The sequence below is a fragment of the Sinocyclocheilus grahami genome, unplaced genomic scaffold (genome assembly GCF_001515645.1).
Source record: "Sinocyclocheilus grahami isolate Dianchi unplaced genomic scaffold, SAMN03320097.WGS_v1.1 scaffold887.1, whole genome shotgun sequence".
NCBI lineage: Eukaryota > Metazoa > Chordata > Actinopteri > Cypriniformes > Cyprinidae > Sinocyclocheilus > Sinocyclocheilus grahami.
Genome location: NW_015506066.1, coordinates 421,307 through 437,621, shown reverse-complemented (window position 1 = coordinate 437,621; position 16,315 = coordinate 421,307). Strand labels below are relative to the sequence as shown.

The 16,315-nt window shown below is 37.7% G+C and overlaps 1 protein-coding gene across 3 annotated transcripts; it reads left to right on the top strand.

The window, feature by feature from the left end:
- Positions 1 to 243: 243 nt before the first annotated feature.
- Positions 244 to 10,436, top strand: LOC107563698 (solute carrier family 52, riboflavin transporter, member 2-like). Of its 3 annotated transcripts, none has more exons than XM_016248647.1 (5): positions 244 to 603; positions 7,664 to 7,795; positions 7,919 to 8,771; positions 9,115 to 9,238; positions 9,799 to 10,436. In XM_016248647.1, the coding sequence occupies exons 2-5, from the start codon at positions 7,672 to 7,674 to the stop codon at positions 10,006 to 10,008; spliced, it is 1,311 nt and encodes a 436-aa protein (XP_016104133.1). In that variant the 5' UTR covers positions 244 to 603; positions 7,664 to 7,671; the 3' UTR covers positions 10,009 to 10,436. The 3 variants fall into 3 exon arrangements, with proteins under 3 accessions (XP_016104133.1, XP_016104131.1, XP_016104132.1); XM_016248646.1 differs by lacking the exon at positions 244 to 603 and adding an exon at positions 1,755 to 1,836; XM_016248645.1 differs by lacking the exons at positions 7,664 to 7,795; positions 7,919 to 8,771; positions 9,115 to 9,238; positions 9,799 to 10,436 and adding exons at positions 1,724 to 1,836; positions 2,830 to 5,677.
- The last annotated feature ends 5,879 nt before the right edge of the window (positions 10,437 to 16,315 follow it).

Below are 16,315 nucleotides of genomic sequence, written 5' to 3'. Positions count from 1 at the left end.
CTTGCTCTTGTGAATTTATTTGGATGTTAATTACATTGTGCGAGCTGTCTCTTTAATACCGCATGGTTTATACACATGCTGCTGCTGATTGGGCTGATATGTGACACACCCACCAAACAAGAGAAAACGCATCTCAAACCCCGTTGCACACCGTTTCCAGGAAACATGTCGTTCAAACCGGAAACCGTAGCAAAACGTTACGCACCGGTTTGAGCTTGAACTTGCCCCAAATGTGTTAAAATCTCGTAACACCGGTCGATGTGATTACGCAATTACGTAATGACGCAAAAGAATCACTGAACCGTTATGAACCGGCTCTTTGTATGTAACTGATTCGCTGAAGCGAGGTGGACTAGCATAGCCGTTATATCAAAAAAACAATACAAGGAGTATATCCAATCAAAGACTCCTCAGATGCTCACGTGTCTCAACACAGAAGTCCATGATGTAGAGTGGACGTTCCTCAGTTTTTTTATGCAAATTATTGCTGAATCGGAATCCCCGACTCTTTCTGCACATTGCAAAGGGTTCAAAAACGCTGCACAGCACGCCTAGCTTACATTTACTACACAGCAAAGATTACTGCAGCTGAACAACAAGGCGGTGAGTACATTTTGAGATTTCACACTTAAACATATTCATGTATTTACATCAACGGCAATATTTACGTTTGTATGCTTATTTGAGTTTTAAATATGTTTGCTACATAACATTGTTTAAACCTCAAGGGTCATGTCCCACAGTAAAAGCAATTCAACACAGACGGCATGTTTGCAAACTTCACGATACTGCGGGCTGACGGATTCTCGCACGCTAGAGAGAACAAACCACGAAGAATGAAAATGGAACGTTATGCTTTTGTTTTCAGCCCTAGTGATCCAGTTTTATTTTCCAAACAGTAAAACCAAAACGACCAAACTAGATATTTAGTCAATAATAGCAAGAAGTCGATAAGACAACACCTTCCTACAAAATCAACCGCGTGCGCAAATGGCGTCAACATCTTGTTCCCTGATTGCTCAAGGATAACGAACAAATAACTTGACCATTTGACAGAATATATGACCTTGATTTATATCAGTAGCCTAAAGATAGCAGTGATGCAACTGACCTTTTGCACCATTCTTTCACATTAATTCTATTCATTCATTTTGTGACATTCGCAGCAAGTAATCATAACACTTACATAATTCATAACCCTCAATATATCAAGGAAACCACAGAAACCATAGTTACTGTAAATATTATCACGACTGTAAAATTAAGGTGATTAATTAATATAGGATAACCTTTAAAAAGTGTATGAAAGGTGTCATTGTAATTTCCTTTCTGATTACAGCATTAGCTAATTCCAAGCTACCACAGTTGTAGAGTATTGTATTTATTATTTATATTTGTCAGAATCGATTGTTATATTTTGCCATAAACTTACCATGGTGTACTTTTAAGGAAACTAACTTTAATAATGTAATGTATACCCAAAAATGTGTCTTGTAAATCTAAAGACTGAAGAAGCAGAAGATGAGATGATTATTTTTAAGTTGAAAATGATTATAAACCTGTAATACCAATAAGAAAACTTCAGTCTTAGGCAAGTACACCAGTTGTAACGTGATAAAAAATAACCTGAGGGATCACTTTTTGTTGCATGGTTAAGATCAGCTGTGGACTACCATCCTCTGGTCGTTATTACTAAAACATTTATCTGGCCTTTATTTGAAAGCATCCACCAAATGGTTTAAAAACAAGCCAAGCCACTTTGATGTTCAACTATGGACGACCTGCAAGACTTTGGTTCCTCTAGTGCGAGTGCTAAGACCATTGCTGCTGAGCTCGGTGAGTACTATTTTTTTTGTTTTGTTTTCAATGACTTACAATTAGTGGTCAACCGATATTGTTTTTTTGACAGTCGATGCCGATATCTTGGAAAGCAGGGTGGCCGATGGCCAATATATTAGTATTTTTCACAAATAAACAAAAATTTAATAAAAATATAATTAAAAAGGAAATAAACACTGTAACCAACAGGGCACTCAGTATTCTGGGAGGATTGTGTGCATTGGGAATCACATTTTTTTCAAATAAAGCCAAGGTAACACTCATTTTACATACAGCACACAGTGAAAATGACATGAATATGACATTGGGCAAAAGCATGAAGCGCAGCATCATTTAAAATCACGAGTTTACAGTTTGTCGATCGCGCGTCTCACTGAAGCTGAACTCTCCTCCTGTCCGCATTCAATTCACACGGACCGACCGTCACGCAGGGCACACGCGATCATGCAGGATACAAATGCACACTTCACACACGCGATCATGCAGGATACAAATGCACACTTCATAAGATCTCACAACTGGATTCAACTAAGTTTGCAAGGTTTTTGAAAGTAGATGTTCATTAGTCAAAGATTTGTTTAAATTATGTAAATGCATATTTGCGGAATGCTGACGGAAAACGAGAAAGTATTATAATGTTTGCCTTTCTATTACTAATAATACAAAAGCAAATAATACTTTTTTTACTTTGTTTAACAGTTCTATTTGATTATTAGACATACTTCTGTCCGTGGACAGAACTGTTAATGATGACAGCAAACAAGAGGGAGAATGTGAGCACTGTGTGTTCAAGCGCTGCCATTCTCAGCGCCGTCAAAATAAAAGTCCCGCCACGAACACATCGGCCAAACAGAAAAACTTATCGGCTGATGCCGATATTTGAAAAATGCAGATATATCGGCCATGGTGATATATCGGTCAACCACTAGCAAAACAAACAGCTTTTTAAAAAGTATCTTCTTTCTTACATTTGAAAACTATGTCTTTCAGAGGATGATTTTTACTCCAAGCTTGTTGACGACTTCCTTGGTGCTCATTATGGAGACCTGTTGGAGCTGGATGAAAAGCCCTGGAAAATCCGCATGTTGGTTCAGATTGGGCTGATGAGAGAGGAGCAAGAAATTTCATGGGTTGATTTAATTCAGTGGCTCCAAAAGATTATCCCAATGTTTCAGTCTGCTGATTTCCGAAGCTTGATTGAAAGAAACACCACAACAGCTTTAAGCTTAACCGGAGATGCCAGGCAGAACTTTCTTGAGTCGGATGTCAACTTTGAATTTGTTGGACCTATATGTGATAGTATCGGAATCGGAAGGAGAGATTTACTTGAAATGTCAGACTTTTCTGATCGTGCAAAATTAACTGGTCTCACAAACGGTCTAGTTCTCGAATTGACTAATTTTATTTCACGAGAGAAATTAGACCCTGTCGTCTTGGTGTCCTGGATTCGTAACTTTGAGCCTTTATTTTGTAGTGATGGCAAGATCCAACGAGCCTATAGGCTCCTACGGTCAAGTCTCAAAACCTTCAGAATACAGTACCGCAACAATCAGAGGAGCCGAAAGAGGAGCCGTGGATTGCTGGATGAGTTTCTTCAGAGTCCATTTGATCTTGCTCCTGAAGCTGATGCTGATGATATTGAATACAGGAGGGTGGCAATGATCAAAGCACATCTGAGGAAGAAAAGGCGCATTTCCAGGCATAAACCTATCTCTGTGGTCAAGGAGGAAGATGAACCCTTCCGTATTTCACAGACAGATGTGACTCTGAAAAATCAGCATGTACCCAAGCAAATGCCCCATGTTACACCATTCAGTGTAAAAAGGGAACAGGGATCACAGAGTCATCAAACACCAATACGGTCACTGGAAGATGTGGAAGAAGACCCAAGAACTGACATGGGTGACAATGTAACGCTTCTTGATATCTCTGTGCTGTCTTGGCAAAAGATTGCAGTCATGTATGGAGGAAAGAACGAAGCTGCTAAGGTGGTTTCAATGGATCTGCTGCAAAATCACTTCTCTGCAATGCTGAAGGAAGATGCTAACCTAAGAACCCTCGATGACAAAGTCAAAGGAAGCACCCATTCACTAGTGTCACCTTTGAATTTCCTGCATTACATCTGCCAATTCCTTTTTGAACTCATTGATGTAATTGAACAGCAAATGATGTCATTCGAAAAAGATATCATGAACACCACAGGCGAGAACCGCGGACGTGACAAGCACCCCAGATTTCAGAGTTTTGTCAACTTCGATGAGAGCGCTGTGACCCGTTACATTCACATGGCTTCTGAAATGTTATGTCCAAGCAAGGAGACCAACCCAAATTACCGCAGGCACTGGCTTGCTTTTTGCCTCGAAAGAAAAAACCCTTCCAGACTGCCTATTTATAGGTCAAATTGTGTCATTAACTACTTTGAAGCAGCTGCTGGACTCATTCAACATCATGAAGATGTTGCTTTGTTTGTATCTGACTTGCAGCTTCTGAACGACGACTCGAATATCCTGTTGGAGAGCGTCAATGCTGATGCAAACGATGAGGCTTTGCAGGCCCTCGTCTGTGTGATTGCTGTTATCTACCTTAAAGTCTTGGGACCCTTTTGGCAGCTTCTGAAAAGTGATGGGGAATATCCTCTTTTCAGTAGATACATCCTTTGCCTGTACGAAAAGCTCTTGGAATGGTCGCAAGATGCAAGTTGCCTTTTGCAACCAGAAGCCTTTGTGAATGTATTCTTACAGGTTCCAATGCAAGAGGGGACTTTCAAAGGAGTGTTCAGATTTTGCCGTGATAATGCAGAGAACCAGTTCGGTACTCTGATAAAAACTTGTTTACAGAGGATGATGAAAGCCCTCGCAGCTGTACTAGAGGACAATCTTAAAGATTTCTTACCTGGTGGCAAACACTGCAAAGATCTGCCTACAGATATAGCCGTTCAAATGGCAAACTGCACATTTTCACAGCTGATGGGTGAGTACCCCTTTGGTCATGCATACCCTTATGAGAAGAACAGGCCTGATAAAACACTTGGTCAGACTGAGGGGTCCGCTTCCGAAAATGCAGAACAAGAACCTGCTTCCCGAATTACAACAGATGAACCTAAATCAGCAGCAGTCACATTATCCCCTGCCAAAACCATTCAAAAACACTACTCCATCTTTGACGGAGCTAATCTCAATGCCGCAAAAAAAATGAAGGTGTCTAGACTAAAGCAAAAAGCTCAGGATCACATTTATAGGAAAATTATTGTTGGAACAGTTTCAAAATATGGAGGCCCATGTAAAAGCAAGCAAGACGTTGAACGATTGCTCACAAAACTAGAAGGTGCAAGCGATGCACATATACGTGAGGTCATTTGCTGTGAGCTGAACTACCAAAAGAGCATCTTGGGTTCCAGAGACAAAAAGCTAAATCACAAATGGTTATCTTTGAATGACATGGTTTCTACTCTGAAGGATGTCTTGCCAAATGAGAGAGTTATAATTACATCACCATCTGAAAATGTGCTTGATCACACTGAGATTCAAGAGACCCCGACCTAACCATCATCCCCAGATCCCCAAAGCACAGCCACTGGTCAGCAATCGCAACAAAGGAGCAGTATTGATATAAAGAAAACAAAGGTTTTTGGCCCTTGTTAGAGGGAGAACTTGGAATTTCTCTGATTGTTTTTTTAAACTGATGAAAATGTTGAATACATGCTATTTGCATTAGTTTCTTGTTGTTGTTGTTTTTTCTCACATATGGTAAAGATCTTTGTTCTCAGATGTTCTCTTACTAACATGCTTGTTCTCTTAAAGGGGTCATATGATGCGATTTCAAGTTTTCCTTTCTCTTCGGAGTGTTACAAGCTGTTCATGAATAGATAAGATCCCTGAAGTTGCAAAGACCAAAGAGATATTCTTTATCAAAGTTAAGACTCTGCCACACCCCCCTAAAACGGCTCGTTCTAACACGCCTCCACATATCTACATTCCTATGTGGAAATATTTTCGTAATGCCGCCCACATGTGCAGGAATAGAAAGAAGGCGTGGTTTCAGTAACCGCAGTTAGTGTTGAAGCAGCCATGTCAGGGAGACGCTGTGTGTTTCTAGGCAAAAGCACTTTATTTGGCCTTCCGAAAGTAGATGCATTTAGGAATCTTTAAGATCACTTACAACAGAACAGCAATGCATTTTATGGACGACCGTTTCATGAACCTAGGAGAGGAGGTAATTCTGACTTTGCTATGATAATCTGGTGCTTCTGAATCAGCAACTGTAAGTATGTTTTGTTAAGTTTAAGTATTTGCTATTGACTGTTCAAATGCGGAGTTTTGCACATCGTGTGTGTGTGAGAGAGAGAGACAGCGTCACATCACAGTGGAGTCAGCTGTCTTAACCACGGCTTGTGTACTGCATCATTACTGTGTCTGTTCCCCTTTCGGGCTTGAACTGATGGTAAAACTAATGACGTTATTTACTGTCTTTACATTTATTTTGAAAGATGAAGCTCGCGATTATGGTAAGGGGCGTTACATTTCCGACGAGTGCTTGCAGTGTTCGGCCAATCACAATGCACTGGGTCAGCTGGCCAATCAGAGCAGACTGCGCTTGTCGGAAGGAGGGACTTTGTAGAAAACTAAGTGTTTGAGAGAGGCGGGGCATAGAGGACCTACAATAATGTACAGCATTTTAAAAATGTGTTTTTTGAACATTAAAGCATGTCAACATATTCTGTTACACCAAATACACTAAATAATGATCTTTAAAAAAGCATCATATGACCCCTTTAAACCTAAGAGATGACTAGACTCATTAGTATCAAAATAGTTAATTGTTTTCTTTAATATTTGTTTTTTTTATAGAAGTTGCATTACAAAATAAATGTTTGTAGCAATCTACTTGTCCTGACTTTTATTAAATAACAATGCTGCTACTACTACCAATAATAATAATAATTATTGATAATGTACTACATTATATTTATTTTACATACTTTATTGCATATATAGTATATATTTATATAATCTTATGTATATGTATATACGTACATATTATATAAATGTTCGGAATCACTATGAAATTGATGTTTTGTTAAATTTCCTTTTATTCACTAAGGATGCATTCATTTGAGAAAAAGTACAGTAAAGCATTTATGTTATAAATACATATATTTTAAATAAATGATGGTTTTTAAATTTTCTGTTCATTAAAGAATCCTCCACTTAAAGCTATTAAAATGGTACAGACCTTAGAATCATCCATCCATACTTTTTTTTTTTTCCATTATAATTTACCGTCCAATATTTAATTAATTTTTCCATTTCACACTTTTTTCAGCCAGTGTTACATGTGGCTTTTTCTTTCGAACAGTTCAAAAGGCCTGCAGCATCTCATTTTTCTCTGTTGCTTGGGGAGTACTATTCATTTACGCAGAGCAAATTTTTAAATATAAAACAGGAAATTAATTAAAGCAATTATTCTTTTTATATGTATCTATACATATATTTTAAACCGATTTTTATGTTTTAATATTTTACATTTATATTTGCTATATACTGTACATTTTATATCTCTTTGCTGTATATAAGTGAACACTGAAAATTTAGCACTGACTGTTGAACAAGCATTTCAGGGATGATCATCACTGAGAAAGTGAGAAGTCATTAACGTTTATAAGTTTTAATTCAGTCCATATCAGATGACACAGTTTAGCATGAGGAAAGCCATTTACTTGGACTATTCTATTCCTTCAATACAGTCAAAAGAAAAAAGAAATACGTTTATTATTTTGTCCTATTAAAATCATGGATGCTCTAACTCAACTGTGCCCTTTTCTTAGACATATAAATGGCATGGTGGAATCATGCCATCGTTACACATATTCTGGTGGCCCTGTTTGGAATGGGCTCATGGATCTCTGTGAACTCATTATGGGTTGAGTTGCCGGTTGTTGTAGGTGTTCTACCTGAAGGTAAATAGTGTTTTAAGTGTTTTAACTTGTTTTAATAAAACTTTAACGTGCCACAGCTGTACCTAGTAGATGCTGTATTTATCATGATAATTGTAGAACTTAAAACATGTTCTTTCTTTACAGAGTGGAACTTGCCAGCGTATCTTTCAGTGCTGATTGCATTTGGGAATTTGGGTCCAGTGGCTGTGACTTTAACCCACCACTTTGCTCCAGGATGGCTGAATGAACGCATGGTCATCCACATCATACAAGTGCTAGCGGTGGTTGCAGCTGTGTTTCTTGCTCTCTTTTGGTCCCAGGTGGTCACAGTTGCTGGAGAGCCAAGATCTGTCCCATTCCTGCTGCTTACTTTTATCCTGTCATTTGTCTGCTGCACTTCCAACGTCACCTTCTTACCCTTCATGTTCCGTTACCCCCCACAATACATCCGGACATTCTTTTTCGGACAGGGTCTTTGTGCACTCTTTCCCTGTGTGGTTGCTTTGGGGCAGGGTGTAGGGAAACTAGAGTGCAGTGAGACGGCCAACGGCACAAAGCCCCACTATCTCAAAGAAAACTTCCCAGCCCAAAACTTTTTCTGGTTCTTGTCTGTGATGCTGGCAATTTCGGCCCTCTGTTTCCTGGCTCTGACATACAGAGTGGTCACTCTGACTACAGCAGAGGAAGTTCAAAAGACTGAGCAGGAAACAGTGAAAACGGAGGAAGAGACACAACCTTTACAAAATGAAGATTCCCCAGTTTCTGAGGAACAAGTTGAAGTTGAAAAACAGGCACCTGTTGTGGCCTTTTGGACATCACGCAATATATACCTGCTCCTGTTGCTGGGAATATCCAATGCTTTGACCAACGGTGTGCTGCCATCCGTGCAGAGTTTCGCCTGTCTGCCTTATGGCACCATGACCTTTCACCTCTCTGTCGTCTTGGGCAACATTGCAAACCCTCTGGTCTGCTTTGTGGCCATGTTTGTCCTACTTAGGTAAGTGAGTTAAAGTTCTTGATGCTTAGTGGTCCTGTTACTTTAAATCAGGGGTGTCCAAACCTGCTCCTGGAGGGCCACTGTCCTGCAGAGTTTAGCTCCAACCCCAATTAAACACACCTGAACCAGCTAATCAAGGCCTTACTAGGCATAAGTTCCAGGCAGGTGTGTCGAGGCAAACTGAAGCTAATCTCTGCAGGACAGCGGCCCTGCAGGACCACTCAGGAGTTTGGACACCCCTGATTTAAATTCTGCTCATGTACAATTTGTCATATTATTGTGTGGTATAAGTGTTGTTAATTGAGTTGAATTTTTAGAATTGAATTTGATGGTTTCATTATAGGTCCAGCATTGGTCTTGGTATGATGTCACTGGGAGGCTGTATTTTTGCTGCCTATCTCATGGCCTTGGCTGCGCTGAGTCCCTGTCCACCACTTTTAGGAAGTCAATCTGGCATTGCTCTTGTGGTTAGTAACTCTGTCATTACTAAGTGGGAGAGGAACTAAGAACGAATCTCTCAAAATTTTAAAAGTGCTGAATACTTCACTGAGCTACCACATGCAAAAGTGGAGCAACTGTTTAGCGTATTCACTCGTTTCATTGTTTCATTATCGTATCATCTCTAAAGATCTGATAAAGAAAGAGTTAAGATAATTGTTAAGATGCTTGAAAGATAAATATTATGAAAAGGGATCATTATAGCAATATTTCAAAGAAAAAAAATCATAATGTGTTTGAGTCATCAAATCCTTTTATTTTAGTAGTTGTGTGCAGTGGAAGTCTTTTATAATTAAAGATTTTCTAGGGTAAATGACAACGTGCCAATGATGCTCAATAGACCTATTTTCCTTTAATTATTGATTTATAATTTTTTTTTAAATGTATTTCTGATCACAAAGTCACCCACTCAGTCACCACAAATAATACACAAATTATATATAAATACAGTATATAAATAATTCTATTAAATTACAATTCGCATCAGGTTTAATTTTTTAACAGAAGTCTGTTATTTTTCTTCATTCAGATCATATCCTGGATTATCTTCACTGGCTTGTTCTCTTACCTGAAGGTTGTAGTTGGGACTCTGCTTCATGAAGCAGGGCATGCAGCTTTGCTCTGGTGTGGAGTCTTCATCCAGGCTGGCTCTCTTATTGGAGCACTCGCGATGTTCCCTTTAGTCAGTGTGTACCAGGTCTTCCAGCGAGCCCAGGACTGCACAGACAACTGCAGTTAATATTGCAGCACTTGATTTTACATTCACCCCGTGCCTTTATACAACAGCTTTAGATGTGAATCTAAAATGGAAAAAGATGGTAAAACTGATGCCTTCACAGGACATTTCAAGTTAATGTCAATGCAAAAAGAGTTGCACTTGATCACATTGCATATCTTTGTGTTACCCGATGGAACATTGAGAATGTAAAGAATATGTGGTTGATACATCACATCATTTTGAATGTGTGTGTGAACACCTTGACCTTGATCTAGATTAAGTGAGAAGTGTTTTCATGCAACAAGACGAGACATCTGTGGTTGGAAATCAGAGCAGGTCTGATTTCATAATGGAAAACCTCAGTGTCAGCATGTCAGCAATTGTTTAGACCAGAAATCAGAAGTCAGCAATCTGTAACTACAATATTCACTATCTAATGAGTAGACTTATACAGGTGCATCTCAATAAATTAGAATGACGTGGAAAAGTTCATTTATTTCAGTAATTCAACTCAAATTGTGAAACTCGTGTATTAAATAAATTAAATGCACACAGACTGAAGTAGTTTAAGTCTTTGGTTCTTTTAATTGTGATGATTTTGGCTCACATTTAACAAAAACCCTCCAATTCACTATCTCAACAAATTAGAATACTTCATAAGTATTCATAAACATTTTTAATGAATTGTTGGCCTTTTGGAAAGTATGTTCATTTACTGCACATGCACTCAATACTTGGTAGGGGCTCTTTTTGCTTTGTGATCAGTTTGTGGCACTGCTGAGGTGGTATGGAAGCCCAGGTTTCTTTGACAGTGGCCTTCAGCTAATCTGCATTTTTTGGTCTCGTTTCTGATTTTTCTCTTGACAATACCCCACAGCTTCTCTATGGGGTTCAGGTCTGGTGAGTTTGCTGGCCAGTCAAGCACACCAACACCATGGTCATTTAACCAACTTTTGGTGCTTTTGGCAGTGTGGGCAGGTGCCAAATCCTGCTGGAAAATGAAATCAGCATCTTCAAAAAGCTGGTCAGCAGAAGGAAGCATGAAGTGCTCCAAAATTTCTGGGTAAACGGGTGCAGTGACGTTGGTTTTAAAAAAACACAATGGACCAACACCAGCAGATGACATTGCACCCCAAATCATCACAGACTGTGGAAACGTAACACTGGACTTCAAGCAACTTGGGATATGAGCTTCTCCACCCTTCCTCCAGACTCTAGGACCTTAGTTTCCAAATGAAATACAAAACTTGCTCTCATCTGAAAAGAGGACTTTGGACCACTGGGCAACAGTCCAGTTCTTCTTCTCCTTAGCCCAGGTAAGACGCCTCTGACGTTGTCTGTGGTTCAGGAGTGGCTTAACAAGAGGAATACGACAACTGTAGCCAAATTCCTTGACACGTCTGTGTGTGGTGGCTCTTGATGCCTTGACCCCAGCCTCAGTCCATTCCTTGTGAAGTTCACTCAAATTCTTGAATCGATTTTGCTTGACAATCCTCATAAGGCTGCGGTTCTCTCGGTTGGTTGTGCATCTTTTTCTTCCACACTTTTTCCTTCCACTCAACTTTCTGTTAACATGCTTGGATACAGCACTCTGTGAACAGCCAGCTTCTTTGGCAATGAATGTTTGTGGCTTACCCTCCTTGTGAAGGGTGTCAATGATTGTCTTCTGGACAACTGTCAGATCAGCAGTCTTCCCCATGATTGTGTAGCCTAGTGAACCAAACTGATAGACCATTTTGAAGGCTCAGGAAACCTTTGCAGGTGTTTTGAGTTGATTAGCTGATTGGCATGTCACCATATTCTAATTTGTTGAGATAGTGAATTGGTGGGTTTTTGTTAAATGTGAGCCAAAATCATCACAATTAAAAGAACCAAAGACTTGAACTACTTCAGTCTGTGTGCATTGAATTTATTTAATACACGAGTTTCACAATTTGAGTTGAATTACTGAAATAAATTAACTTTTCCACGACATTCTAATTTATTGAGATGCACCTGTACTATATGCTTCATCTGTGTATAATTATACACAGTATTTCGTTTATTCCCAACAGCAAACTGTTCAATTGTTGATTAATGCAAATCAGGTAAGTTTATATTGTTCCTAACTGGAATAACTATGCTTTTTATGACTCCAAGATGAAATTGTGTTTTGATGACCATAAGCAAATAATGTATATTATCACATTCCAATATTTATGGATTTATATTTAGACACTCAACTTTGTCTGCTGAATATCTGGTTTTGTTTTGTTTTAAATTTTAGTTTTAATGTACATACAGAGTCTAAATGTACTATCGACAATATGTCTAACTTATCTGCCATGTGTGATGCTGCCATGTTTTACCCTTTTGATTTTGAATATTTTAGATGTGAGGCCAGTATTTTAATTAAGGTTAATCTCATTTGGCAGCTGCGGTTATCTTACTTTTGTGACATTTATCAACATTTTAAAAAAATTGTGTGTAATTTTTTGGCATTTAGCACTAATTATTCTTGGCACTAATTGCATACATTCAGAATTTATATTTTATAAACCGGGCTTAAATCAGATTTAGTTTTATGAGAGCTGGAGATATGTGTTGAGCACTAACTGCATTCCTGACATCTCTAATTAAAGCCTTTATTTAAACCATGTTAATTAATTGTGCACGGTATTAACATGCTGTTGATACTTTGTCGATGAAGATGTGAGAAAAAGAAAAAAAAATCTTTATATTTAAAAGGCAATGTAGCACTATAATAGTTATATGATGCCATATAATTTTTTCAGCCTCATTGCCTTTTAAATATAGAGATTTTTTTTCTCACATAGAGGTTATATGCTGTTTTTAATTGTTCACATGTTATGCACTTTTTATGTGCCATTGTTATAAGATTTCAGCGCTTTGTAAGTAATTTAATGGTTCATTTGACAACAGAGAAATGTGAGTGTGATAAGAAAAAAAGGTGAGTTTATTCTTATAAACAAATAAATAAATCTAAAAACGGACCTATAAACTATAGAAATGTAAATGGAAACTACTAGTCCTACTAGTTTTTTTTTGGCATCAGCAGTTGTAGTCACTTTTTTCCTACATTCTTACATAGTATAATGGTTATAGTTAAACTTTCACTGAAGCTGTGATTGACCTGCTTAGCAAAGGAAAATATTTGTTACATTTCCTGCCAGACTGTACATAAGGAAACAGCTCTCATTGCTTACTGATGATGTTTTTATCCCCAAAATACGAATTTTAATGTTGCATTTTTATTAACAAATGTATGATTAATGTTATTCTGAATTATATACCTGCATTGTAATAAATGATCTACAAATTACACATTAATTTATTTTCCCTTGATGGAACATCAACAGACAGGTGCCATGGTTGGTTAGAATAGTCACACCCACTCATGCAGAGGATATAAGACATTTCTCTCATTGTACAGGTCAGAATTTTGTCTCCATATGATCAGCCTCAGATCATGCGAGTATCTGTCAGTTGTCACATAGGCTATACCAATCTTTTTTCTTGTTTTCTTTTGTTTTACTTGTAAATTAAAAAATGCATCTGTCAAGTGTGCTAGGTAGGTAGTCTGTATGATCAGTATGTTTGTTGCATATGACAAAAATAATCACAATTAAGTTTTGTATAACCGCACTGTAGCCTATAAAAGGGCTGTTTACTTAGGAGACAAAAGTTAATTGCAGACTAATTGTGGACGCAGTTTGCGTAGGGCACCAACTCCCGGGGGCACCATCGCAGTTGCTCAAAAAAAAATTTTTTTTATATATACAGTGGGTACGGAAAGTATTCAGACCCCCTTACATTTTTCACTCTTTGTTATATTGCAGCCATTTGCTAAAATCATTTAAGTTAATTTTTTTTCCTCATTAATGTACACACAGCACCCCATATTGACAGAAAAACACAGAATTGTTGACATTTTTGCAGATTTATTAAAAAAGAAAAACTGAAAAAAAACCTGTGACGCGCCATTCCCGCTACGGCTCGCACCTCATGTTTGCGGCTGAATGCAAATGATAATAATTGATGGACAACTAAGCCCGTGAAAAAAGACAACCAACGAATCTAATATTCTCTCCAAGTTTCCATGTTCCCTTACGAAAATTAGCCATGGTTTTAATACTTCAAATAGGCTAATAATTTACAAAGAAGTATTAAGATGATATTTTTTGTGGTTATAATAACAGACCTAAGCCAACAATAGCCTTTCAAATGACAGTGCCAGAAGGATGCGTAGTGTCATTTTGGAGAATATGCGCTGAACGCAAGCAGCTTACACTCTTCTGTGTCAGCCGCGCTGCACGGATGCGCTGTTTTCGTTCAAATCAAAGTGTAAATACACGCAGAAAACAGAAGAGCGTAAGCTGCCTGTGTTCAGCGGTTATTCTCCAAAATGGCGCTACGGTGATACGGAGAGAGACAGCGGAGACAAATTGTTGAATAAAGTCATTATTTTTGATTTCTTCGCATACAAAAAGTATTCTCGTCGCTTCATAACGTTACGGTTGAACCACTGATGGCAGATGGACTATTCTGATGATGTCTTTCATACTTTTCTGGACATTGACAGTGTAATTTACTAGGCAGTCAATGGGACAGTCACAAGTCCCTCCCGGTTTTCATCCAAAATATCTTCAATTGTGTTCCTAAGATGAACGAAGCTTTTACAGGTTTGGAACGACATGGGGGTATGTGATTAATGACAATTTTCATTTTGGGGTGGAGTATCCCTTTAATTTAGGCATGGATATTGTTGCCATAGAAACGCACAGTTCCCGGTCCAAGGACATGAACAGCTCTATGTAGAACATGGTGTGAACACAGCATATGATCTTGAGTATTTGACAACAGCATTATATAACTGACTTGATAATGTCTTTATCGATCTGTTTCTTCCTCTGTTAGGATGCAGCTGAGAAGACAGACTCCAGTAAGAATCCTCTGTTGAACCACTGATGGCAGATGGACTATTCTGATGATGTCTTTCATACTTTTCTGGACATTGACAGTGTAATTTACTAGGCAGTCAATGGGACAGTCACAAGTCCCTCCCGGTTTTCATCCAAAATATCTTCAATTGTGTTCCTAAGATGAACGAAGCTTTTACAGGTTTGGAACGACATGGGGGTATGTGATTAATGACAATTTTCATTTTGGGGTGGAGTATCCCTTTAATTTAGGCATGGATATTGTTGCCATAGAAACGCACAGTTCCCGGTCCAAGGACATGAACAGCTCTATGTAGAACATGGTGTGAACACAGCATATGATCTTGAGTATTTGACAACAGCATTATATAACTGACTTGATAATGTCTTTATCGATCTGTTTCTTCCTCTGTTAGGATGCAGCTGAGAAGACAGACTCCAGTAAGAATCCTCTGCGTTGATCGAGCAAGTCCACAGCTAATCCCATCTAGAGTGGAAATCATCTTGGAAGAAAACTTTGTAATGGATTAACCGACCTATCTCAGGCCTTCTATGTCAATTTTTTCAGACTGATTTATGCCCTGCACCTGGACTAAGTGTATGAAAAGCACTTTATATTTTATTCAGCAGGTAATGCTCAACCTCGGAAAAGGTGAGTTAGCACCTAAAATTCAGTTTTTTTCATGTTTTATGGGGAAATGTAAAAAAACATCAGATAAAAAATTCATGTTGTGTTGTGTTTTTAAATTAACATTTGGAATTGAATTAAAATAAAACAGAAAATTGCATGAATGTTCCTTTATTTGTTTGCTTTTTTTCTTAATTTTCTAGTTTAACAAATTGGAAAAATAAAACAACTGATATAGATTTAACTTGGAAATTTTCACAAAAAAAAAATTCATCCAATTAAAAACATTTAGGGTAATGATTCATATCTATATTTTTTTAACTTGAGCCAATGAAAAATAAATAACTTGCCCTTACATTTTTTTTAATTGGATGAATGAAACATTTTTTCAGTGTATTTTAAGGGACCTACTTTCACAGCATTGCAGTAATAATTTAAAGAGTCACAAAAAAAAAATTCATCCAATTAAAAACATTTAGGGTAATGATTCATATCTATATTTTTTTAACTTGAGCCAATGAAAAATAAATAACTTGCCCTAAACAATATTTTCTATGTCTATGAAAACTAAAAATAAATTTCTTAAATGAGAATTTTTGTTTTGATTAAATCTGTATTTTTTTTTTTGTTTGGATCAAAAATAGAATATAAATTAATTGACTTTCTTCAACAATAAAAATATACTTTGTGCCAGGTTTTATAAAATAGTTTTCATAGACATAGAAAATATTGTTTAGGGCAAGTTATTTATTTTTAATTG